Here is a 26,215-nt window from a genome sequence, read left to right on the forward strand (position 1 = left end):
CAAGCGCCAGAGCTCTCCTAATTGACGGATTCGAATTTTTCAAAAAAAGTTTGAAAGCTTGAGAGCCCTTCTATATGTGATTAAATTTTCAAGTATCTAAGGGCCTTGGTTTTTGCTCTGCAAAATTTAGAAAATTTGCAAATTTTTTTTCAAAATTTGTTTTGCAAAATTATTATGCAAAATCTATCTAACCGATTTTGATGAAATTTGGTGTGATAATTCTACATAACATGAAGTTTTTTTGAGCCAAGTATAAAGGTCCTATACCCAATTTAAATATCCCAAAAAAATTCCCTAAAAAGTAGTTTTTAACGCCATTTTTGCGATTTTTTCGATTTTTACCATAATAATCATGATTCATTCGATTTTTAACTAGACATGTTTTGTAAAAAATTTTATTGCAAACATTTTTTTTCTCTTCCATTTTCGCCTAAAATCAACTATTGAAAAGATACATACCTACTTAAATAGGAAGAAAAATATAACATTTTTCGAATTTTTTTAACATATTGTGGCGCCAAAAGTTGAGCCCACGTTTTTTTTTTATGCGCATAGAAAAATTTTCATTTCTAGTGATAATTGAAAGCCAAAACGCCAAAAATATCCGTGGATATACGATTCACCCAAATATGGCTTTTTGAAACAGATACCGTCTGGACTACTGTCAAAAGTGACAATATCTATTTACTAGTTGGCTTGTTTCAGCGATTTTTTAAATCTGAACTGGAAAAAAAATATGAATTTTTGTTCCATCATTTTGGGACACTGTGTATATTTAAAGAGAAACGCATAATTAAGTAATTTACTGCAATGCAAATAATATTACACGGATTGTAACAGTGCCCAGATAGCGTACCGATCGAGGGACCGTTTTCTTACAGTTGTTTTTTCCACTTGCGCCACATAGTACCCCGTCTGTTACACGATATCGTGGGTGTTGGAACGGAGATAACGGATCGCGGATTTTTTCGCGGCTAGAGTCGTCACCGAGGCGTTTGTCAATGGATTTTATTCTTGCCGCGGAGACAGCTGGGAGGCTTGCGGGATATTTACGATGCCAACGATTTCGGTCGCGGAATCGGAATGTGTTTTTTATTTTTGTCCACGGTTTGGGTGTATTCGTATACAGGATGTAACAGGATTGTTGAGAGTGATCTAATGACGGAATTATTCGAAATAATAGAAATATTATGGTCGTGGGAACGTGGGAATTCATTGAAATAGTTATTTACGTCATACAGTCGTTATTGGTGTTTGATGAAATTAATAATTTAGATGATAATAATGTACCTTACGAAATAGAGAACTTCTAAAAAAGAAAACCACGAATTCTATATGAGGTTGCATTTACTCTTTGTGAGCAAAGGTGTACAAGTAAAGATACGAAAGAATATAACACGGGTAACACGTACTCGTATTGTCAAATACAACAAGAAAACGGATAAGCTGGTGAAGGATCGGTATCTACATTAGTACAGTCATTGAAGCTTTTCACCTCGAATTATTTGAAACTGAACCGATCGACTTGAAATTTGGCAGATAGTTAGAGAAAAGGTCATTGAACATTAGTGACATAGCGCCGATTGACCCTTCCACCCTGTTGGGGGTTGACACCCCTTCTCGGGAGTGGAATTTTTATATTCAAAAATAAAATCGATAGAAAATCAAATTTTGAGCAAAGAATATTCCAAGAACTTTTTCGAGAAATCAATAGTTTTTTAGTTATTCACTATTGAAAACTTGGAATTTTGAGTGAAAAAAAAACACATTTTCATTGTATTTTTCGCGAATAACTCAAAAACTACGCATTTTATTAAAAAAGTGTTATGAACAAAAATGTAGCTTATAAATAAACAAAGAAAATCGTTTTTTAAAAAGTGTTGTACGTCCTATACAAAGCGAAATATGGTTAGTGGAAGGGGACTTGTTTTGGGGGGAATACTCGAATCGATGTATTCAACGTCAAATAACGGAAAAAGGATTAATTTTACGTGTATAACGCTCCTGGAGTTTTTTGTAGTACTCAAAAAGACCTTCAAAATGAGCACTTATAAAAGTTAATTAGAGCAAAATTGAAGGAGTTATCGTCAAAAACAGATGGGTTGCTCATATTTTTTAAGGAAAAATGAGCAGTAAACGCTGTACCATTTCCATCAGAATTAAAATTAATCGTAGACCCTTTACAATTAGTTTTGTTTTAGTGTTTTTCATACGATCCTGAAGTTAGACCGGTTTAGAATGCGTATTTTTTTAATAATGTACGGTAAAAGTTGAAAACGTATTTTTCATTATTCAAAAAAAATTGCCTTATTTATATAATAACTCTGAAACTATGAAAGATACGTAAAAAATGATAGACAACAAAAATGTAGCTTTTTTTTCAACAAATATTTTGCTTTTTTTTTTTCCTATAGCATAAAAAATAAAGGAGATATCGCCGCTTGAAGTATCCATTTTAGTGAAAAAACGACCTGTCTCGAGCCCTTCGATCCTTTCCCTTTAAAAAACGAAGGACTTAAAAGGTTTTATATGCAAACGATCTTACAGCTCTTGAAATTATCTTTAAAATGCTTTTTTGTAGGATACTATAGCTTCAAAATTAACCGAGTTATGGTAAAAAAACCAATGACATTTTTTCGGAGCAAAATAGGCTTTCTCATTTTTATATATTATATATTATATTATACAAATAAAATAAGTAAAAAAATTTAGTGTGATTATTTATATGCAGCGTAGCAATTTTTTTTATGATTGATTATATTTAAAAATCGATTATAATAAAAATATTTTACATTAATATTGGTAAAAGGGTAGTTTATAAGAGTTGAAAATGGCAAAAGTAAAATATTCTTTCATAAACAATATAAGGGAATTTTTATTTTAAATTATTGCACAATTATAGCATTCCAAGATTTAAAACGTAATTTTTTATCATTTTTTTAGCACAGGGGTGATTTATAAGGGTTGAAAAGTGTTATGAGATACAAATTCTTTCATAAGCAATGAGGGAATTTTTATTTTAAATAATTGCACCGTTAAAGCATTCCAAGCTTTTAAAAAGTAATTTTTTATCATTTTTGTCAATACATGAGTGGTTTTTAGGGGTTGAAAGGGAAAAATTCTTTTATTAAGTATAAGGTAACTTTTATTTTAAATAATTGCACTATTTAATTATTCCAAATCTTTAAAAACTAATTTTTTATCAGAATTTTTTGCATAGGGGTAGTTTTTAAGGGTTAAATAAAGGGTCGAAAAGATCAAATATATCATAAAACATGTTCGAGAACATGGAACATTATTTAATCTTTGTGCTTGAACAAGATTTTTATCAATAAAATACTTAAAACTTAATTTTTTCATAGTTTTTCACTTAGGGGTAGTTTTTACCCCTAAAAAACAAAAAGCGTCAATTGGGCTTATGTCACTTTTGAACTTGAGCCTAAGATGAGCCTTATTCTAAATATTCATGCAAATCCATGCAGTTTCAAAGAATTCGGAGGTTACAGCATCAATGACTACTACATTAATTTAACAAATTGGAATAACTAGGTTTTTAATATTTAGAATAAATAGTTTGGTTCGAATAAAATTTCATGTATTTTTTTTTCGTTATAGCACTGGTACTATAATGAAATTCATTATAATCCCAATATTATAATACTGAAGTACTTAATTTCTAAAATACAGTATGCAGCAGCAGATAAACAAATATTATCATATCCTACTGTTATATTTATGTTACGCAGTAAACAGATTAATTTATAGGAGTATATTAATATTTAAATTGATGTTAATTTTTGTTATAAAACAGAATGCACACGTCAAGTTTTATCTACAAGTAAACGTAACCTCATTTTCTATCTAAATACTTTTAATACTTATCTATATTATGAAATTTTCTTGTTTTTTTCACCAGTGTTTGTCGATTGCGAAAAAGACTGCTGTTGTTTCTGCATTTCCACATCTACGTTAATTGTAATCGTATTTGTCCAACAAACAGCGACATAGGTTTAGATTTTTACTCTGGGAGAATAATCCTAGAATCCTACAATTTCTAAATTCCATCTACGCCACTGAGGCGCACCTTTTAGTCGCCGCGCCGGGCAAAATTCATTCTCATGTGAAGATATCGGATTATCCACGTGCTCAGTTAAAACGTAGTGTGTAGTGTTGATATCGAAGTTGCATAGTTGCCGGTAATTGTTCCGTTAAAAAAAATGTGGGATCGGTGAGGCGGAACGAAATCGCATACAACATTTTTTAATATTATGGAACAGTAATGGATTATTTACGAAATAAAACTTTAGAATTAACTCTGGCTTCTGACACTGAAAGTGTCATGGCAAAAGAATAAAAGTTTTTTGTGCAAATGTTTTGGTAAAAATGTTGCTGAGGGGTCTTTGCAATGAATAAAAGAAAAGAGTTTTGAACGCGATAAACAAATATTTAAATGAATGCTCCCTAATTAGCCTGAAAAATATTAATAAATGACTGTTTAAGTAACAACAATAAAACTGTTCAGTTTGAGTAGATTGTAGGTAGCGTTACTGGAATTAAGATTTTCGAAGGCAAAGCTCCTGCGGAATTCTGCTTGTTGTGGACCTTGTCTAAATCACTTGTAAACATTTTTTTTTGGCATCGCAAAGGAGTTACTTCCGTCTTTTATCACTTTCACTCGTTAATGGTCAAATTTAAAAGGTTTGTTGAACATAACAAATATAAACAGTTACCTAACATGTTATAGTGTTCCGTAGTAATTATGCCTCTTTGTATAATCTGTTTTCGAAAGAAATCGAAGGAATTAAGACGTGTGAATTGACTTTTCATAGAATGTTGATCATAGGCGTCCCTACTAGTGGATAAACAGGCACTTACCCTCCCCTAAAAGGTTGTAAAATGAGGTATATTTGGAAAGCCCCAAATTAAACGTTAGACGCAATCCGTTCGACGATTAAACTGAAGACAAAGCCGCCTTTGTTTGTAATTATCGACTAAGAGCCGCGTACAACAGCGGGGAATATTAGAGGCAAGGCCTCGACGATTACCCAATTAATCGGGAAATGTAATTTAAAAAAATTAGGCGCAGATGCACGTCCTGTCAATTACCCGTGGATACGTACGGTTAGAGACGTTCCGCTTCATCAGTCTAATGAGTTGGCTGGTCGTCGGGGATCAATTAGAGCGAATTAGGTGCATTATCTCGTTGCTGCCGACACGACAAGACCTTATTGTTGTGACGTCACGGTTGTGTTAGCTCTGATAGTGCATATTTGCGAAGTTTGCCGAGATTTCACAAAGTAATAATATGCAGGCCCTTCTCCACGCGAATGCATGGATGAAAAGGTGGTATTATGGAATCCCACTTCCGTTTTTCGTTAATAAACTGGAGTAGACGCTCTATATCTCAAGAACCAAGCCGTTGCGGACCCATGTTCATATGAACTTTTTATCTTGAAATTAGTCAAAGATTTAACCTTTAAAGTTTGTATAAGTACTTGTATACAGGGTGATTCAGTCATAATGTCATTAATTTTAAGAGCAGATAGAGAAAAATGAGTATAATACGATGGCGTGATTAAAAAAAAATTAAATGCATATTTAAGTTGAAAAAAATATTTTCAAATCATTATTTAACCCCCTTTTCATGCTGTTACTGACTGGCTGACGTCAGCCGGCTACGATATGAACAAAGCGCTCTAGATGCAATGTTGCCATATTTATATATTTTCGCTCATATCAGCCAATAATAATTTAAAATGCTATAAATTATGTTTTATAATTATGCAATCAACATATTAAATAGTTATTGTTGCCCAGCAAGAACCTCGAGGAGGTCTGAGCATGAATTGCCAAAAATCATTTTTTATTAACATCATAGTGATAATTTTTTAATTTGCTGTAAGCCTTCTACTAAAATTTGAAAGTAACGCCGCCCATTCAGATCTTCAGGTAGAAAATGCGGCCCAATTAAACGATCGCCATATACTCCTGCCCATACATTGACACCCAACCTCCTCTGAAAGCTAAACCGACGAGTAGTGTGCGGGTTTTCATCTGACCAAATGTGACTATTATGGCTGTAAAGAAATTAGCTCTGTTTCACTTTAAATAAAATTTAATATTGAAGTTACAAAACCCCAAGAGTTCAAATAATTTAAATTTCATTTCATAACTATTTCAATTTCATTACAAAAATAATGACATAAAAAACCAACACCCACTAGATAAATTATAAAGAGAGGGTGAAATGTATGTAGTATTTAAATATTGACTGTAAGTAATAGAAGATAAAAATACAATCGGACGGAGACAAATAAACAACTCGGTACGTGTTTCCGACCGAGGCTAACCTGTGTCGAGGTCAATAACCTTCTAATTTGCACGTGCACTTTAGTCCAGGAGCCAGACAGGGTTCCGTTGCCAATCAGAGTGCCACGGCTGCAAACAACTTATTCTAAAGTATTTTGACCTCCTGAATCCAAAAAACTTGGTCGCAGAGACTGAAAATGGTCAGTGTAATTGTTATCAACAAATTAAATGTTTAAATGGCTGTAAAAAGTTTATTTTTACAGCTAGTACACGGAACCTGATCTGGCTCCTAGACTAATACGAACTGTAGTAGAATCGTATTCCATGCAAAGTAGAACAAAAAGTTGTCGGTCTTTTATCAAAGGAAAATCGTGTCATCAAATTGAGTGTAATGAATAGGGATGATTGTTTTCGAATGTACGGTTATTACAATTTATATTTTTAATATTATTAACGTTTTCCCGTTTTATAATTTATTATGATAAATAATACACAGTTTTAGTATTTCAATTTATTATTCAATATGCAGTTGCGTATAAACAAAGTTTACATAATAAATGTTAGTGTAAATCTAAACTTTGGTGTAACCTAGTTAGGCACTTATTGTTTTTGAGAAAGCAATACTTATGTTTTTTACCTGTTTAAAATGCCAGCACGAGTAAAACAGCATTCATCCGTCCAGAGCACTTTGTTAATAAAGCTCTGCTGCACTTAGGAACCAATTGCAAAATTCAAGACGATTGGTGAAATCAGCTGCTTCTAAAGCTTGAACTTGAACTTTTTGAAAATGTGTTATGTTAACTCCTTTGCGGGAAAAATACGGGAGATATGGAGGGTGGTAGATTTGTATAAACGCTTTAAATTGTTAGGTAATGGTTTTGTAACCGTGTGTAGTGTATTTTGTATATTCGGGTATTTAGTGTGCAGACTTTTTTATTTGATAAAATACAGTGTGCCTACAAACCTCTACTTTATTTATTTTATTTTAACGAAAGTTGACTTAGAGAAGTCAGGCTTGTTAAAACATTTTGCACTAAGTTAATACAATTATTAAAATTAGTTATAATAAAATGCAGCATGATCCTTTATTTACTTACATTTTATTGGTTTCGTACATATGTATCCGTATGCTAAAGCGGATTAATTAAATGTGATCCACAGATTATGATGTGAACTTGGCAACGCTGTTCGCTTCAGCTGACGATTTGTTCGTGACATTACGTTACAAAATTTTCCGAGCATCCGGTCATCTGGCAGGGCCGCCTTCTTAGCGGGAGTTATGGGTTGATTTCCTTCATTTTTAAAAGTCGAGTAAAAAAATTTTTTTTCCGATTTTCTGTCTTTATTAAGCCTTCCGAATACGTGGTTAAAATGAATGACATTATGACTGAATCACCCTGAATACAGGATGTCCCACTAAGGTCGGCGAGGTATGATATTAGAGAAAGTATAGACCCTAGCCCTAGAGCTTCAGGAAAAATGTTTTGATTAATAAATCGACCAAGAGAAATCGCCGGAAACAGTTTTCAAGTTCGTAGTTCGGCCGCTAGGGGGCGAAATCTACATACCAAAACATAGAGTTGAGTTTTTCTCAGAAATGTTTCCTATTCAGGTATATTAAATAGTACAAATATGGACACCCTGTACATCCGAAATATGCAGAGAAATCTGTGTTTTCCTATCTGTAGTATCTGTTGTCCCATTTTTCGGTCGTCGTACCGAATTGGCCAGCCTCACAACGCGATAAATGACCGCCATGCCGTTTAAAATAATTAACTGGGGCCGATCAAGCGCCTTTTCGTTTGTTTTTTATTGTACCAGCGCGTTGTTATTGTCATGCTATTGTTATTGAGTTTCCGTGGGCTGTTTTTATCGGGATTGCGCGCCTGGTTCGTCGTAGCCCGGGCGGTCTTTCAGCGTCGTTTCAGCTTGTCGCGGCCTTGACACTCGCGGAAATAAAATTGGCCGGAAAAAAAAAACGTTATCCATTTATCTGGTTCGCATATAAACCGTGTTTGTTTCATCGAGCTACCCATGGTCGCCTCGGGTAAGGTCACATCTGTTTCCTTCTCTACATGTGCTGGTTGTTAGAGCCCTGTTTATGTTCTTTTTTTTTGCTTTAATTGACGAAGGATCGAGTTAACGAGTTATACCAGTATGTTTCAATTCAATCATAATTTGATGTAGTTTCCATTAAGCGTAGATGTAAAAGAAATAACACGACAAAAATAAAATTTAAAGTAGATAAAACTTATAACGAGCGTTCAAATAAAAACGTGATCAAGTTGGTTCTGAAAATTTGGACGTAGGACGTAGCGTATAGCAAATGAACTTAAACGTCATCTGTCAAAGCGCTATATCGCCGCTATCAATTTGAATATTTTCGTTTTAAAAAGCGTTTAAAATGGTGTTTTCTCAAGAACAAAAAGTGTTTATCATAGAGTCCTACTTTAGAAATGGACGCAAGATTGATGGAATATGGAAGTATTCTATTGAGGAATGTTTCATAGAATTTCAAAATCAATTTCCCGGCGTTGTTGAGTACAAAATTTTTCAAAGTGCAGTTCAGCGTCGTGTTAATGTTTTTCGTGAAACGGGCAGTGTAACAAGAAAAGAAGGAAGCGGCCGACCTAAAAAGCGGACTGAAGAATTAAAAGAAAATGTCCAACAAATAATGGAAAATGCGCCAAGAACTTCTGTACGTGTTTTATCACAAATGGTGGGAGTATCAGTCGGTACCTGCCACACAGTGTTAAAAAAAGATTTGCGTTTGTTCTCCTATCGTTTAACTTGTCAGCAAGAATTTCATGAAGTTGATTTTACTTTCAACAAGATGGCGCAAGGGCACATACAGCAGGCGAGACGATGAATATGTTGAGGGAAGTTTTCCAAAATCGACTAATAAGTCTCAATGCTGAACATGAATTTCCACCGAGGTCATGTGATATTACGCCGTGTGATTTCTTTTTGTGGCCTTACCTTAAAAACACTATTTTTGAATTGCCTATTCCTGATTTAAACCATCTGCAGGCTCGACTTATAGACAAGATTCGTGAAATTAACAATACCCCGAGCATCTTAGAAAATGTCTTTAATTCTTTGAGGAACATGTGAAAAGTGCTTGGAACAAGGAGGGGGACACTTTCAGCAGCTGCTTTAATTTATTGTTATAACAAGGAGGGGGACACTTTCCGCAGCTCCTTTAATTGTTTGTTATTGTTATCACGATTATTCTTTAAAATATAGTCATTAACGTTATTGAAACTGACAGCTGCTATACAGCTCGTTGAGAAATGAGGTTAAGTTGGTCGCTATAAGCTACTCCCTACGTCCAATGTGTCAGAGCCAACTTCGACCACGTTTTTAATTGAACGCTCGTTATAGGAACTCACTCAAAAAATGTCCACACTAGCAACAGCAAAAACGGCAACTACCTGAACATAAAACAATAACTTAATAAATCAACTTAGAATAAATTAAAAAACATACCTTCATCGATAAAAGCTATCATCTTGTGCGTCTACAAGAAATTTGTGATATTTGCTAATATCTTTCGTAGACGTTCAACTTAGATATGATCATTCAATATTACGCCCAAATAGTCAAAGACTTGTATTTTTGTGACTAAATAACGCACCATAGTTTACAATTTATTAACGCATTAATAATAATTTACTAACCAAACTTTTGCAAAAAATACGCCAACAAAACTTCTTCCGAGTCTATTATAAATCATCACAACATCATTTAAAACGCGTTCACTCACTCAGAAAAACAGAAATCATAAATTTTAAACATGTATGTACTTACATATTTGCTGTTGGATCATGGAATTGAACATTTTATAAGACGGAGATAGGAACTTTCCGTAATAAACTAAATAAATAAAACATGTTTGTTGTATATGTTATTAAGGCTTGCAATTTAAATTTTATTGTAAATTTGCTAAGTAAATAATAATTATTCCAATTATATAATAATACATTTGCAAGTAGGTATAACAGTTATTTAAAAAATATAGTTATATCTGGTATCTTCATGGTACTTGTTCGATATAATAACCTAAATTTAACACCTAACAGCAATAATATTTTTTTAATTAACACTACCTTGTTTATTATTTCATACCCGACAACAGAGAGAGATTAGAAACAGTTTGTGTTTCTGCATTTACAATAAATTATAGTTTGGTTTTATGCGCTCTAGAGTAATTTTATCTTTTACATAGTTTGTCATCCAACTGTTTAGTCTACATAACCTCTTTTTCGTTCAGATCTAACAAAAAAATGTAAATCGTTATTGTTACACTACTATTATGAGAATATAATAGGTGCAATGTTAGGTTTGGTTTTATAATATTTCAAAATTATGAAAGGCAGTCTTTAGCTGTTAATTGAACAGTGGTTATTATAGTGCGACTAAGAAAACACATATTTACCTGTTTGTTTTTACTTCTCGAGCTTCCTTAAGTTCTAAAACAGTCATTGTTTGTACTCGTCGATCATTTTACTGTTGTATTGGGTCATTAGAAGTCCTTTTTCATTATCATTGTTAATAAAGTTTACAAAAACAGCAAAGTATTGCTTATTAGCTCAAAAGAAATGAGATGTAGAGCAGTAACCGACAGTGCAACATGTGACGATGTCGATAGAACGGTGTGACGTCACACCTAATGAGGAACCGTTTTGTGGTACATAACAAATTTTGTATTCATTTTGGTGTTCCATATTTCATAAAATAAGTATTTGTAAATTTTACTTTTTGTTTTATTTTTTAATCTGTTTACCAACTTCATATTGAACTAGAATTGTATGCAGAATTATTTACTTAATGCGTAGAAAGCTGCTATCGATACAATTGTTTCGTCAGATTTATCACAATACATTCTCATTTTTTTTAAACAATTTAACAAAACAAACCCATTAATTAAATGTTCGAAATTATAATTATAATTTTTGCGCGCATAAACGTGACTGTGTCGTGGGCAAATTTTCAAATTGCGATATTTTGATCGCTTTATTTGGTTCGCCCGTAGCTATCTTAGTTTGATGCTCCTAATTGGAATATTACCAGCAATTAAATTCGATAAGTTTTTATCCAAAGGTTACTGTGTATTTATCCTCTGTTTCTATTTATAAACAATCGTTTCGTTTGTGTTGTGGACATGATTCTGTTTGGATTGGTGAATTGCTCGCTTCTTAAGGCCGGTTTACGCCGTTAAGGGTGGATTACACATTTGTCGCATGGAAGGCCAGGTTATTAGTCGGTTTATTATTGAATTTATTGGTTCATAATTATTGAAATATGTGAAATTAATAAAAAAAACATTAAAAATATCTTTTGTCATAACTATTACACATTAGTTCAACAAGTTTTTTAATAACTGCTGGCATGTTAAATTATTTAAATATTTGTTTGCGAAAGTGGACATTTGTGGCTAGTGGAAAACAATTACATTAAAAATTGACCACAAAAGTAATAAAATGTTTTGAAAAATATATATTCAGGGTGGTCCAGATTTTAATAGACAAACTTCGGGAAAATACTAAACAACAAAAATTAATCAATATCACTTTGCTCTATGAACATAGGCGCAGAAAGCCACCATTTGTGAGATACGGGGCGTTGAAATTAACAAAAGTAAAACAATTTTTTTAAATATCTGGAAAATCGCTGCATCAAATTAATCCAAATTTGGTACAAACTTTTTTTCAAATATTTCTCTTAGTTCTGTATGCACACAGTCCAAATTCAAAACCCAGTGGCGGAGAAACGAGGACGTAGTTTCCTTATTTAAAGTAAAACTTCTACGCCACTGAATTAATTGGTCATATGAGTACATTTTACAACGGTCTGAAATATTCCGGATATAAAACACACTTTTATTTTTGTCGAAAAGTGAATGGTTTACGAGTTATGAGACATATTATGATGCAGTTTTTTCCAGATATTTAAAAAATTTATTTTCTTTTTTTTTAATTTCAACGCCCTGTATCTCATAAACGGTGGCTTTCTGCGCCGATGTTCATAGAGCAAAGTCATGTTAATTTTTGTTGTTTAAAACTTTCCCGAAGTTTGTCTATTAAAATCTGGACCACCCAAATATGTTTTATTTTTCCCGATTTCAACGCTTTGTTTAGTTGAATAATATGTCTCATAACTCGTAAACCATTCACTTCGATAAAAATAAAAGAGTATTTTTTCATCCGGAATGTTTCAGACCATTATAAAGTGTATTCATATTACTAATTAATTCAGTGTCGTAGAAGTTTTACTTTAAATAAGAAAACGACATCCTTGTTTCTCCGCCACTGGTCTTTGAATGTGGACTATGTGCATACAAAACTCGGGGAAATATTTAAAAAAAAATGTGTACCAAATTTGGATTTTGATAAAGCCGTTTTCCAGATATTTAAAAAAAATGTTTTATTTTTGTTAATTTCAACGCCCTGTATCTCATAAACGGTGGCCTTCTGCGCCTATGTTCATAGAGCAAAGTGATGTTAATTTTTGTTGTTTAGTAGTTTCCCGAAGTTAGTCTATTAAAATCTGGACCACCCTGTATAGTATTTATTTAAAGTACTCCGTACACTACTGGATTTTCTCGATACAGTACTGTTTCTTTCGATATTAGGTAATCAAAATAATAATACGTAAAAAATAGTTTTCTTGTTACAAATATATGAAACTTCAATTATTAATACATTTTTGTAGTATAAAACTTTTGTTGGTGTGATTTTTTGTGAATCGCATTATTTTAACGTCAGTTATATCCCCTTAAGGAGAAAATCTCACTTTAGAATACACCCTGTATACTGTACCTACCTCTACAACAACATGTTGACAATGTTTTCAATCTTCAGTGCGTTGTAGTAGTTGTATGTTTACTACAGACTTTAAATTCGCCACAGGGGAAGTAATAGAAAGTAAACAAGACTTAATTTGGAGGTTGGGCTAGGCAAAGGAAACTGGTAGAGGCAGGTATATTGATCGTTCAGCCAGAAATAGCTTGGCAATGGCCGAATTACTGCTATGTGTTTTAGCACAGTAATTTGTTACGTCGTTTCGTATACAGAGCATTTTGAAATGAAAGTAAATACGTAGTAGCAAAATCACTTAATAATTTGCTTTTGACGTGGATACGTGCTTTATTATTTGTTTGTTCTCATTCGAAAACTAGGCGGGTAAAACGTACCGGAACCTGTTTGTTTACTCGTCGGAAAAGTACAATGTAAACGTTTCTCCCTCAAAATAATTAACGAAAATGTGGGGGGAAAACGTACGGGAACCGTGTTGTGACGTCATACCGCACGTTGGGGGCTAGCCCACGTGCTTGACGGGGCTCACATGCACTATATCTTCCCATCTCTGACGTAGTGACGTAAGTGAACGTTGCCATATTTGCTAGATACGATCGTATGTGGGAACACGTTCGTCTCGATTGAGTTATAAACTATTTGCAAGAATGAGATATTTTAAATTTACCCCAGATGGCTGAAGTGAATAAGTAACATTCAAAGCGTCTGGTCTTTTTGTCACAAATTTTTTTTTAATTAGTATATTCCTGCACTGGTGAAAAAATATCAATTAACTGGAGGAAAAATTAAACTATACTACAAATAAATGACCTGCGACAATAGCTAATAGCGAATAGAGCTGTCGGGTCGAACCAGTCGAGTGGTGTGACGTCACAGATGCTTTACGAACCGTTAATAACCGTTAACTTTCACAGATTACTCTTCAAATGACGATTGAAACAGTGAGCGATATGGAAAAAAACGTTAAAATTTAATTTGAAAAATATTGAGCCCAACATATTCAATAATTTTAAAAAATCACAAATTTGACTTTTTAGGCCATACTTTATAGATCCAAAACTTTAGTTGTAAATGTGATATTGAAACTTTATGAGAGCACTTTTTAAAGCTTAAGATATCTACTTTAAGTTGGTGCATTTTATTTTTCTTAAAAAATTGAAATAGTTGAAAAAACAAAAAAAAACAAAAAATAAAAATATTTCATGAAAAATCCGTGAAATTTATTGTTAAGTAAATAAAGTTTAATAAAGTACAAACATTTTTTTTTTTGTTTAATAAACCATCAAAACAAAGTAAATTCTGCAAAAAATTATTTTTTTATTTATAGTAATAAGTGGAAAATTGTTATAACAGCAAAAAAATAACGTTTTTTGATTAATTGATTTAATATTCATTCTGTATTTGAAATTATGAATATAAGTTCTCTTATTGATGTGACACAGACACAGATATGAGTCTAATATATATAAATATATGCTCAAGAGAGACAGAAGAGAGGAAATCTTCAGTTTGCATTTAAGGCATTTATATTCGTTTTCTTTTATGCTAAACCTGTAAATGTATGAGTTTAATATTTATATATGAATATTGATCCATTTTTAAAATAATTAATGAATAAATAAATAATAGGGGACGTTGANGTAAAAATATCAATTAACTGGAGGAAAAATTAAACTATACTACAAATAAATGACCTGCGACAATAGCTAATAGCGAATAGAGCTGTCGGGTCGAACCAGTCGAGTGGTGTGACATCACAGGTGCTTTGCGAACCGTTAATCGTAAAAAGTTTAGCACATGTGCAAAATTATCTTTAAACGTTTCGAAAATATGCAGGATTCTGTATTGAAAACTAATCATTTTAGGCCTCGTATTTATAAGAAGTTTTCCTCGTAAAATGGCCTTAGCAACCGGCTATTACATGTACATGTTTATTGGAGCATCCTGTACATACGTCACAGTTGTATTTATTACTGGTTGCCTTTTTTAATTTAGTAGCATTTAAAGTGTGTAATATCGTAGAAAACGAGGTTATAGATTGCATGACACAACTCCCAGCGCACCCCTCGCTCACCAGCCGGATTTTCTCATTAATTTTGCATGTTTTAATTTTCCACTGACATCGTTTTTCGTTTCTGCTTGGACACAGGTCTCGTAGGGCGTCCCAGGATGGCGGCAGGGTCACCAAGGAGAACTTTCCATGGATGCGGTACGTATATCTGCAACGAAAACACGCGTTCACGTCCATGTCGAAGCTTTGTTTTTTTTTGCACATTTTTGTCACCGCTTTGCACCGTTTCGTCCAACCGTATCTGAAATTGTATGTAGCGTAGTTAGTTTTCTAGTTAATGTGGTGTACAAATAAAGCCGTAAAAATATGTTTGCACAGACATCTTTTTGCCTAACAGCTAATAAAAAAATAAGTTGTTGGAGCTGTATATAATGTGCTGTGATAATAAAACATAAATTATATTAAAACAAGTTTTAATAACATCTAAATAATAATTCTATTTTAAGAGAGAACTGTTTGCAGAAGTTGTAACCTTTACAGGGTGTGTATCAATCCAGAATTATCAGGACATTTGATAGAATTGAAAATGTCGGGGAAATATCGGGGGGTTTATCAAATTTTCATAGAAATTTTTCAAATTCTAATTGTAATGGGTCTTTATTTAAATCAAGGCGTCTGTCTCTATCACCTGTCAATATTTGTTAGTTGACTGTCAATAAAATTGGTTTTTTATTAGCGTTCCCATTTCCGTTTGTTTTTTTTTTATTTTTGCCGAACCAAAATTCAATTATTACAGAAAATGGTGTAGAACTTAATAATTATAAACATACCACTAATAGAACAAAATACTATTCATTTGATTTTTATTCAGAAAAAATTTAAAACTTTTTTAAAGCGAAGGAGAAATACACTTTCATTCTGTGTTAAGAATTATATTTAAATTAAATATAAAAGTAAAATAATGGTAAAATTTTTTATTTAGAAGAATATGGCGTTATTTTGATAGGCCAAAACTAGAAATAATACTCACATATTTCTTAATGTGGGCCTTGGCCAAATTCTAATAACTTTCATTCGTTTTGACTAAATTTAAATTTCCAAATCGAGGTAAAAGTTAGTGTAAAAAAAATCTAAGATGTCAATTTTTGATTTTTTTAACATTAATTTTAATTTTAACTTGAGGTTTTTACATATTTTTAATTACATCACATTTGTATCAATATCATCAGATTAAATATTTATAATAACAATCAAACTTTCAATAATTTGACCAAATAAGTGGTATTTGCTGAATTTGTATAGTATTTTTATTCATTAACGTTATTAGGATGTAGCTAAAAGTGACACATATTTAAGAAATACATATAATTTTTAAAATCCTTCGTTAAATAAATATTTTCTAGGAAGATACTGAAAAAAATTTCGGAAGTGGTGACGGAATGTACCTGAAAATATCAGAAATTGTTTTGGTTAAAATTATATACACTCTGCTTTTTAGTTTCTACCCAGAAAAAACTAGAACTTTTCTTTACAACCTAAATAATAAAAGTGCCAACGCATTGGTTTAACTTTAAGTTTACAACTTCTGCTAATGATTTTGGATTTGGCACACCGCAATATCGATCCTTATTGCTGCAATTGCAGTGGTGACTGCGATGCGCCAAGGACAAATCCTGGAAAAACAAATGGAATAATATTCCGTAGAATTATTATTATTAATCTGTTTTTTTCGCGCCTTGCTCCAAGTTTATCATCAGCCTTGCGTTCTATTTAAATTATGGTGATTAACGTTTGTTGTATCAACATGCGTACGACTTCTAAATGTGGTTATTCCTATTAGACAGATGGTCGGGTGAAGGCTTTCTGTGTTAAGATTTTCACCTGTAATTTTTTATATTTCTGGCGGGTCAGGGCAAACGAATTTCCCTGTGCCGTCCGTAGTTGGGTGTTTGTAGAATAGGTATTGTGCGAGATAACGGTGTAAAACCGTGTCGAATTGGTGACCAGCGGCCGGCCAAAGTACCGGATGTGATAAAATATGCTTGTAATATCAACCGGCTTGACTTTTTTTATAGCTTTAGCGCAAGGTGGACAGTGTGACAGGATTTAGCAGGTTCGCGAGGAAACTATTTGAATTATTTAACACTAAAATACCAGAAAATAAATTTAACAAATTGGCGATTTGTAAATTATTTAAAAAATAAGACCATTGAACAGTTAGTTTAGTCAATAACCTGCGATAGTCTTCACATCCACACACACAACACATGGATTTCGACATAACTTCGAGCTACAGCACATTCAAAATTAATTTAAAAAATTCGTTGCAGTGCACAAATTAAATTTTAATAGAGAAACCCGTATTTTGATTCTTCTCACTAGTACAAAATGGTTTTCAAACCACTTACTTGTTTACCGCAACGCTTGTCCCGAAAATCGCGTGAAAACTGAACTTATAAGTTAGATGTGAAAAATAAAAACATAGTTTGCCGAAAAACATGAGCAAGTAGGAGTGGCCAAGGGAAAGAAAAGGCCATAAACATTTTTATGAAGAGATTTCTTTGACGTATTGTCTAAAAAAAATTCTTAAAGTTTAAGAATTATGTTTAACACCGGCAACACTGCATTATGTCGCGCGTAAATGTCATATTGATACACCAGGAAAATTAGCGAAAATAAGAGAATAAGAGAGTCCTATCCGCGAGATTATTGTAAAATTGTCTCAAGGAACATAATACAAGACAGTTGAATTTGAAAATAATTTGTGAATTTTTACTTTAATTTTACATTTAAATCGTAATTAAATAGCTAACAAAATATTGAAAAAGCAAGTTTACTTTGCCTTAATTTGTAAAAAGAATAACATTTTAAATGAACGATAGCTTCATTTATTTATTTAATAATAGTAAAATAATTCCGAAATTGAAATTTTAATTAATATTTCTTTTAACAATAATTTTTGTGACATTTTTGTAAATTAAAAAAATTAATTATAAAAGATGCATTTTTTCTGGGGTTCAGGGCTATTCTACGAATTCGTAAATATGCCCATTGTTATTTTTTCGTCGAGCTACCCCAGTTTAAAAAAAAATAAGTTTCTACGATGAATAGAAGCCGAGATATTGCAAAATTTACAGCGCGCATCAATTTGAACTTTGGAATTAACTTTTCTCGCGCGCGCGACCGCTTGGACGAGCTTCCCCCACCACCACGCCGCCGGCCGCCGGACAGTTTACTTAGCGAGTACCTTCTCTTTAAAGGGCTCGTGAGTCGTTAATTTTCCACATTTTTCAATGCAATTCACGGGAAATCGTAGTTTACGTCGTAAACTTTATTTTGCGAAAAATTCAAGTCTTAATATTTATAAACAATTGCGCTACGATTTTTTTAAAAAAAAATTCTTATCTTGGCTCCTGTTGGTCGTAGAGGGTACTTTTTTTATTTTAAAACTGTATTTTTTTGCCAGCTATCCATTGCATCTATTTTCGGTGAGATAGCATAAATAGCAACAATGTTATTCAAATTGTTTATAAGCGAAAAACGCACGGTTTTTTAATGCACAATTTGAGAATGTTAATGTCAAAAAAACGGTGATATTTTTTAATAGGTCGCTTAATTACGTCTTTAAGATTACAATGACGCTTTCAGAATCATGTTTGGTTGAAAATTAACGCCTGTACAGAGGCTTAAAGTTCATAACTTTTGGAGCCTCCGCTATAAACAAATAGAATTGTGCGAAAACTATTGCACCTACAGCGCCCACTTTTGGCACACTTTTGAAGTATGACAAAACCCTCAACTTGTCATAGGTTTTATAAAATTTTAACAATAAATGCGATAGTTATAAACAAATTAAAAAATGGGCACTTTTCTTGTTGTATTCAATAACTTTTTTGTTTATTAACCGATTTTAATTTAACAAGTCTCATTTTGTAGATAATTTTATTCTATTCAAGTTGTCTGAGAGTCACTTTTCACTAAAATTGATGGTTTTCCCTGCAAAGTGAAAAAACTGTTTTCCTCACTTATTTGTTAAATATAAAAGTTAGCTATTAAAATTTTTTGACTCACGAGATGAGAGATGTCTTATATTATGTTCCTTTAGACAATTTTACAATAATCTCGCGGATAGGACTTTTTTCGAGTAAAAATTTAATTTGCTACTATGAAGTCAGCGGTCTTTAAAAAGTTTTCTAATAAAAATTATTGCATATCTATTTTGAATTTGAGTTTCTTCCTAATTTTTTCGCAAAAAGCTATTAAAAATAGTATATGTACAGGGTGGTTGATTTTCGATAGTTTTATAGGGTACAGCCAAAACGGTGATAGATACAAAAAATCTGATATCGATGTGCCGTCCTTTTCTTTTGAGTATACTTCGCTGGTACCAAAATATCTTGGCTAACTTGATTAGTTTTAGATATACAGTTTTTTTTTTGAAAAATCGCTCGTTTACATTAAACTCTCTAGAACACCCTGTATTTGACCATTCCGTTGAATAACATTTTTTTTTACCTTTTCAGCATTTCATATAATAATAGATACATTTTATTTGCCTAAATGAAGAAAAATGCAAAAAATGTAGAGGTATTTTTTCAGTTGGATTTATTCAGTATTCATCTTTTGTTGTTTAATATTGACAGTTAATTTATTTTTGTCTGATTGAAAGCTTGTTGAAACACTATTATTTGGTTTTATTAATTTTGAAAGGCGTTCTATTAAAAAAAAGTATGTTCATGTAATATCGGAAAAACTGAACGATTTGTAAAAAAATCTGAATACGCCAATGGCTTCCTCATAAAAAATAGAACAAATAATGTAGAAGCTTTTTCTTCTAAATTTAATGACGACGGAGATAGAGAGATTAATATAAGTGATCAATGTTTCAAAAAAACCCTGTATATCTAACACTAATCAAGTAAGCCAAGACATTTTGGTACCAGCGAAGTAAACTCAAAAGAAAAGGACGGAACATCGATATCAAATTTTTTGTTTCTATCACCGTTTTGGCTGTACCCTGTAAAACTATCGAAAATCAACCACCCTGTATATATTCAGCCTATATTTGTCAAATCTCGCAATTTTCGGAGCTGATTGGCCATCTTGTAAAGGTCTGAACCACATTTTGAAGAGTGTAGTTTCGTAAAATAAACTTGGAGCGATCATTTTCATAAAAATCGAATAAAAACTTATCCTGATTCTATGTTTAGGAGCAAGAGCAGAAGCGTGGATCACGGAATATCCGCCCCCTACGATCTCGAGGCTCTCAGAGCAAAAGTGGACGGTCAATTCGATAGAAGCCTTGAAAAAGGTGAGTGATTTTATAAGAAATGTTTGTACACTTTTTCTTTCTATGTTTTCTATAGTACTCGTATGCCGATAATGAACACATATTTCTCCTCTCCTATTTATTCGAACTAACCAATTTTTATATTGAATATTTTCGTGGCTAGATTTAAATCCAGTGAAGTGTAAAGTTTCGCTGCGCTGACGGTACCAATGTAACGAAATATTACATCTAGTTCCTGAACCCGTTTTATATCGCAATTCGGTTTTCATTGCCCATAAAACCGGCTGACTCCTTATTTGTGTATTTACACTGTTGATTTATTTGCGCGATTCCGATTTATGATTAAATGTAGAAAGTGTTTCCTCACCTAGAAACGTTTTGCAAATAAATTAACGTCACAACTGACTACTAAATCACCGTTTTTACTGCCGACCCGCCAATGGCGTAGCAAGAGGTTGGGAAACTTTGTGGACGGGTGTTAATAATCGTACTTGTCAGAGAATAGATCGAAAGAATATTGAGATGGTGAAATTAGTAAATTTGATAAAATCGGCCCTTCGTGTTTTGTAATTTTCACATTACTGACATTATTTTTTTATTAATGTAACATTTAAAGAGTGGGTAGTGAAAAAAAAATAGTTTTAACGCAACGTAATTCTAGTTTGTCTTTTATAAGGTGTATTTCTTGTCTTTAAAGGAGGATCGGGGGGTGAAGCGGGACGCGGGGGGGCTATACTTACCGAGTTGTAAGATCCTTGCTGTCAATGCAAAGAAAAATATTCTTTATGACTAGAAAGTAGGTAGACTGAGATACTTGCTCTTGAAGATATTGAATAAAATCGGATTTAAAATATGTATTTCGAATTTTCACTACCAAGATCGGCGGTGACAACATTTTTAACATTAAGGCATTGTTTCGCATTGTATTAGCTATGTCCTGTCCAAAATTTTGTTCGTGCAACTCTCTTGGTTTCTGTTTCTGAAATACAATACTTATGTATGCTCTCAGCTTCAATTGAATAATCTTCAAATATTTCGAGTTTTCACCACCAAGAACGGCGGTGACAGCATTTAACAGTAAGATGATGTTTCGCAATTGGTACTTTGATTTCCTGTTCGCCATGCCCAAATGTACGTCACTGTCCAATATTCCAAGGGCGCTAAATTTTATTACCTATTAGCGGTTTCTAACCGTTAAGTTGAGAACTGTGTACCAAAAGTCATGCGGGCAATAAAACGTAAATTTAAATACAATAGTAAATTAGTAATTAACTGCAATATTAGTTAAATACGATTGCTCGTTCTCTCTTGAATTATTCTTCAGTAATATGTAGACGACGCGATAAAAGATGTGTAAATACACAGTTTTAAACTTAAGCGCGAGAATGCTTATAAAATATTTCTAGCGAAATGGAATGAGGAAATAGATTAAAACAAACCCTCTGTTAATAATCGATTGGATTGCTACACATTCGCGAGCCTCGTAGCGTTTGGTGAACCTGCAGTGACCTGCTGCAAGGCCAGTACTATTCTTGCCGACCTTCGGCTTTGGCCTATTAGATAGATGTATTAGTTTGGTTGATGATGCATCTGAGTATGTACGGCTTTGCTTTGTTGCCCACACGTTTAGCATATATTTTGTGATGTATTTACTGAGGGTACTATAGCGTCATCAAATTTTTAAAAAGGGAAAAGAATAGTCCTAAAAACCAAGTTCCGGCGTATTTTAAATTAAAATATTAGTTAAGGCTTTAAAGATGGTCCAAGAACTGGAACGCAACCAATGTCGATGTTTGCAGGAAAGTGAAAACAACCAGAAATTGTCAATAAATATCTGGAAATTTCCCGAGTCGAAGACAACGGATGATTTTTTGAAAATATGCATGGTGATAAAAAAATTCCTGAATAATTTAAGCAAAATTAAAAATTTAAAAATGACGTTTTGAAGAATTGAAATCAAATTGTAAAGAAAGCTATGCCAGCCGTGCTAATCTATTATTGCTGTCACGTTGACGTTAATTTTGACGTTGACGTAAAATTTTGTCGAAATTGTTGTGTAGTGTTTTAAAATATCTCCTTTTGGAAGAAGATCAATCAATAATTCGAAGAGAAGTTCACAATTTAATACCCAAAAATGCAGTGAAAAAACATATACTTATAATCTTTTCGAGATCAGTTGAACATGTATAAAAACGCCTAGCAATAAAATTTAATGAGTTTCATAGGCGTCCCTAAAAAGTTTTCTGCTAAAGGTAAAAACTTATAATTCATTTGCCCAACACCATATTTTAATTATTTGTGTCCTCAAACAATTTTGTTATATTGATGGTAAATTTCGTTTTGTTTCTTTTCAAAATCAAAATTTGGTAACCATTTATCAATCTTTGATTGTCGAAGAATTAGCGAACATTTTGCAAGATTATGCTTTTAATATGAAGAGAAGAAACTCTGAAAATTGTAAAAGAAAACAATGTGGAACTGTACAGTAAAACAGATACAAAAAATGTTTCATAGAAAAATATAAAATTAAGTCGATACATTTTCTAATGTAGAATTTGTACCCCCCAGAGCTACTCCAGATTCTAAGCGAAAAAAAAATTACAAAGCTATTAAAAGAAGAGCGAACGCTTTAAATTTGGTATGAAGATACCCCAAATGGTTTATAACGTTTTTTTTTTTTTCATATTGCTTCACTTGAGTGTGAATGGAGAGTGGAGGAAGGATTTTCGACTTGTACTCAATATTTAATAGGAGAAACTAATAATCTGGAAAACCTAAAACCAATCTTCTTAAAAACTGCACAAGGTGGTTCCAAATGTTTGACAGGTAGTAAATGGTTAATTAAAAATTCGGACAATCCTCAAATAAGTCTTGCTCGTCTGTACAAGAAATTGATAAAAAAAAAAGGGGAAATCACCTTAAGACCGAGTTATTGTTTTTAACTCCAAATCTAAAATGGAAGGAAATTAATTATACGAGAACTGCCCAGTTAGGAAGAATACTACATCATAGTGGTTTAAATCCGCAGTTTCTCTAATATGAGAATTGTCCCTAAAAAAGTTCAAAATAACCGATAGTTTTGCAAGAGCCACTACTGTTTCAAATTTTTCTAAAAAGGGAGTTGGAGATCAACAACTTATTAACAAGGCACAGTAACAGTCTTATACTTACATTTGGTTGTAGAGCGTCACAGGGAAACGACTGAAACCAGAAGAAAATCTTTACCTAATACCAATAAGTTTAATTGTGACTGAAATATAACAGAAGATCACATTAATTGTAAAACAGAAAATAGCTAGCAAACCATTAACTCGAACCAAACCGCAATCGTTTATAATAACTGTGTTTTTAATGTTAATAGTAATTATAATAATCAATTTTGTATTAATACTAACTTGTTTATTGTTTATGAGTTACTTTACGTAACATATTTTTATAATATTATTAAAAACATTATTAGCAGTTAATAAAGAAAGGTAACTAATTTTATTCGTGTAAAATAACGAAACGTAAGGTAATGTATTCTATATTTAACAGTTTTTTGAACCCTCTAAAATGATACGCCCATGGAGTTGCGGTTTCCTTACGCCTCGCCCGTCGCAGGGAACTAAATGTTGAAAATGAATCATCACCTATTATTTTTACACTGAAGTATAAGACCAATACTGGCGTGGATGCTATCATTTGCAGGTTCGCTATCAGTTGAAATGACAGTTCTTCGGCTGCGTGGAAAAGACAAAGTTAATTGCTCGTATCAACTCCCAGTTCCACAGCCTTCTCTTACGCACAGAATACGCGTTTGATGCGCTCCCTCGCCGTTTCGAGACCNTGAGAATTGTCCCTAAAAAAGTTCAAAATAACCGATAGTTTTGCAAGAGCCACTACTGTTTCAAATTTTTCTAAAAAGGGAGTTGGAGATCAACAACTTATTAACAAGGCACAGTAACAGTCTTATACTTACATTTGGTTGTAGAGCGTCACAGGGAAATGACTGAAACCAGAAGAAAATCTTTACCTAATACCAGTAAGTTTAATTGTGACTGAAATATAACAGAAGATCACATTAATTGTAAAACAGAAAATAGCATTAGCAAACCATTAACTTGAACCAAACCTCAATCATTTATAATAACTGTGTTTTTAATGTTAATAGTAATTATAATAATTAATTTTGTATTAATATTAACTTGTTTATTGTTTGTGTTACTTTACGTAACATATTTTTATAATATTATTAAAAACATTATTAGCAGTTATTAAAGAACGGTCACTAATTTTATTTGTGTAAAATAACGAAACGTAAGGTAATGTATTCTATATTTAACAGTTTTTGGAACCCTCTAAAATGATACGCCCATGGAATTGCGGTTTCCTTACGCCTCGCCCGTCGCAGGGAACTAAATGTTGAAAATGAATCATCACCTATTATTTTTACACTGAAGTATAAGACCAATACTGGCGTGGATGCTATCATTTGCAGGTTCGCTATCAGTTGAAATGACAGTTCTTCGGCTGCGTGGAAAAGACAAAGTTAATTGCTCGTATCAACTCCCAGTTCCACAGCCTTCTCTTACGCACAGAATACGCGTTTGATGCGCTCCCTCGCCGTTTCGAGACCCCGAATTTTTTGCTCGCCAGCCCTCGCCCATTTCCCGACGCAGTATTAATGGTTCCCGACCTCAGTCGAAGGAAAAAAACTATTAATTTAAATCGCTTTACATGCCAACGCCTGTGTAAAGGCGTTTGCCGGAGAATGGGCGGCTGGTAGGTCGCCACTCGCCTTTTCCCGACCCTCTGCTCGTTTAGAGACGATGATAAATCACTTCGTAGGTCGAGATACGCGTGTCTTCCTATGCCCGCCGGTTTCGCTTTTAATGGCTTTTGCGTATCCACGTTCCCCCTAAAATTTAATGTATATTTGATTTTGTACCAATCCGTGCATAAAATTTAACCACACACACACTTTCTTGCACAGAAACGTCAGCCAGCTTCTCAGATCCTCAATGTTGTCAAATTGTCGAGACCATTTCTTGAGCTGTGGAAAGAGGTAGGGACCACGTAGAAAAATAACATAACTATATACCGGGTGATTTTCTATAATGTTCACCCACCTTGACTTGTTTATTTGGGGCAGTAAAATTTTGTAAAAAATGCGAGCTTGTAGGATTTTGTCTGCACTTTTTTCAGGTATCTGAAAATTGATCAAACATATTAGTATACAGGGTAGATCAAAAAGTATACTTTTTTAAATAGACACTCTACAGGGTGTTAAAAAAAGAGTGTAAAATATTTAAGGAGGTAATAGTATGAACCAAAATAAGCAGAAAAGTCTCAATAAAATTTATGTTTTTTAGCCCCTTTTTTTATTTTGCCAAAACGTTGTGTATTTTCTTATAATAGTTGGTTGATGTTTAGTGAAATAAACAGTACGTATTTGACAGTTGTTCTCAGTGCACAAGTTTTCTTTCGCTATGGCTGGTTACTCTAACGCAGAATTAACAGACATGCATTTCATGTATGGTCGTGCTAATGGGAACGCCACCGAAGCGCGACGTCTTTATGTTGACGCTTATCCAAATCGCCAGATTCCTTCACAACGCATGTTTGGAAGAATTCACCAAAGATTGCGTGATACCGGTTCCTTGAGCAAACAGTGCCATTTATCCGGAAGACCAAGGTCGGTATCCACTCCTAGAGCAGAAGAAGAAATTCTAGCACTGGTAGAGCAGAATCCAGGTACGAGTGTGCGGAGAATATCAGCCGAGGTAGGAATTAGTGGTCCTCTTG

General features: G+C 33.1%; 1 protein-coding gene across 5 annotated transcripts in view; it reads left to right on the top strand.

The window, feature by feature from the left end:
- Window positions 1-26,215, top strand: part of LOC108906190 (oxidation resistance protein 1) — a 129,343-nt gene that overhangs the window by 26,388 nt on the left and 76,740 nt on the right. For 3 of the 5 annotated variants that reach the window (XM_023454708.1, XM_023454715.1, XM_023454709.1), the window contains exons 2-3: window positions 15,277-15,336; window positions 20,349-20,449. In XM_023454708.1, the coding sequence (XP_023310476.1) occupies window positions 15,277-15,336; window positions 20,349-20,449 (161 nt within the window). Of the gene's footprint in view, window positions 1-15,276; window positions 15,337-20,348; window positions 20,450-24,420; window positions 24,453-26,215 lie in introns of those variants that run through there. The other 2 variants (XM_023454710.1, XM_023454712.1) reach the window with 2 other exon arrangements.

The sequence above is a fragment of the Anoplophora glabripennis genome, unplaced genomic scaffold (assembly GCF_000390285.2).
Source record: "Anoplophora glabripennis isolate ALB-LARVAE unplaced genomic scaffold, Agla_2.0 scaffold379, whole genome shotgun sequence".
NCBI classification, from domain to species: domain Eukaryota; kingdom Metazoa; phylum Arthropoda; class Insecta; order Coleoptera; family Cerambycidae; genus Anoplophora; species Anoplophora glabripennis.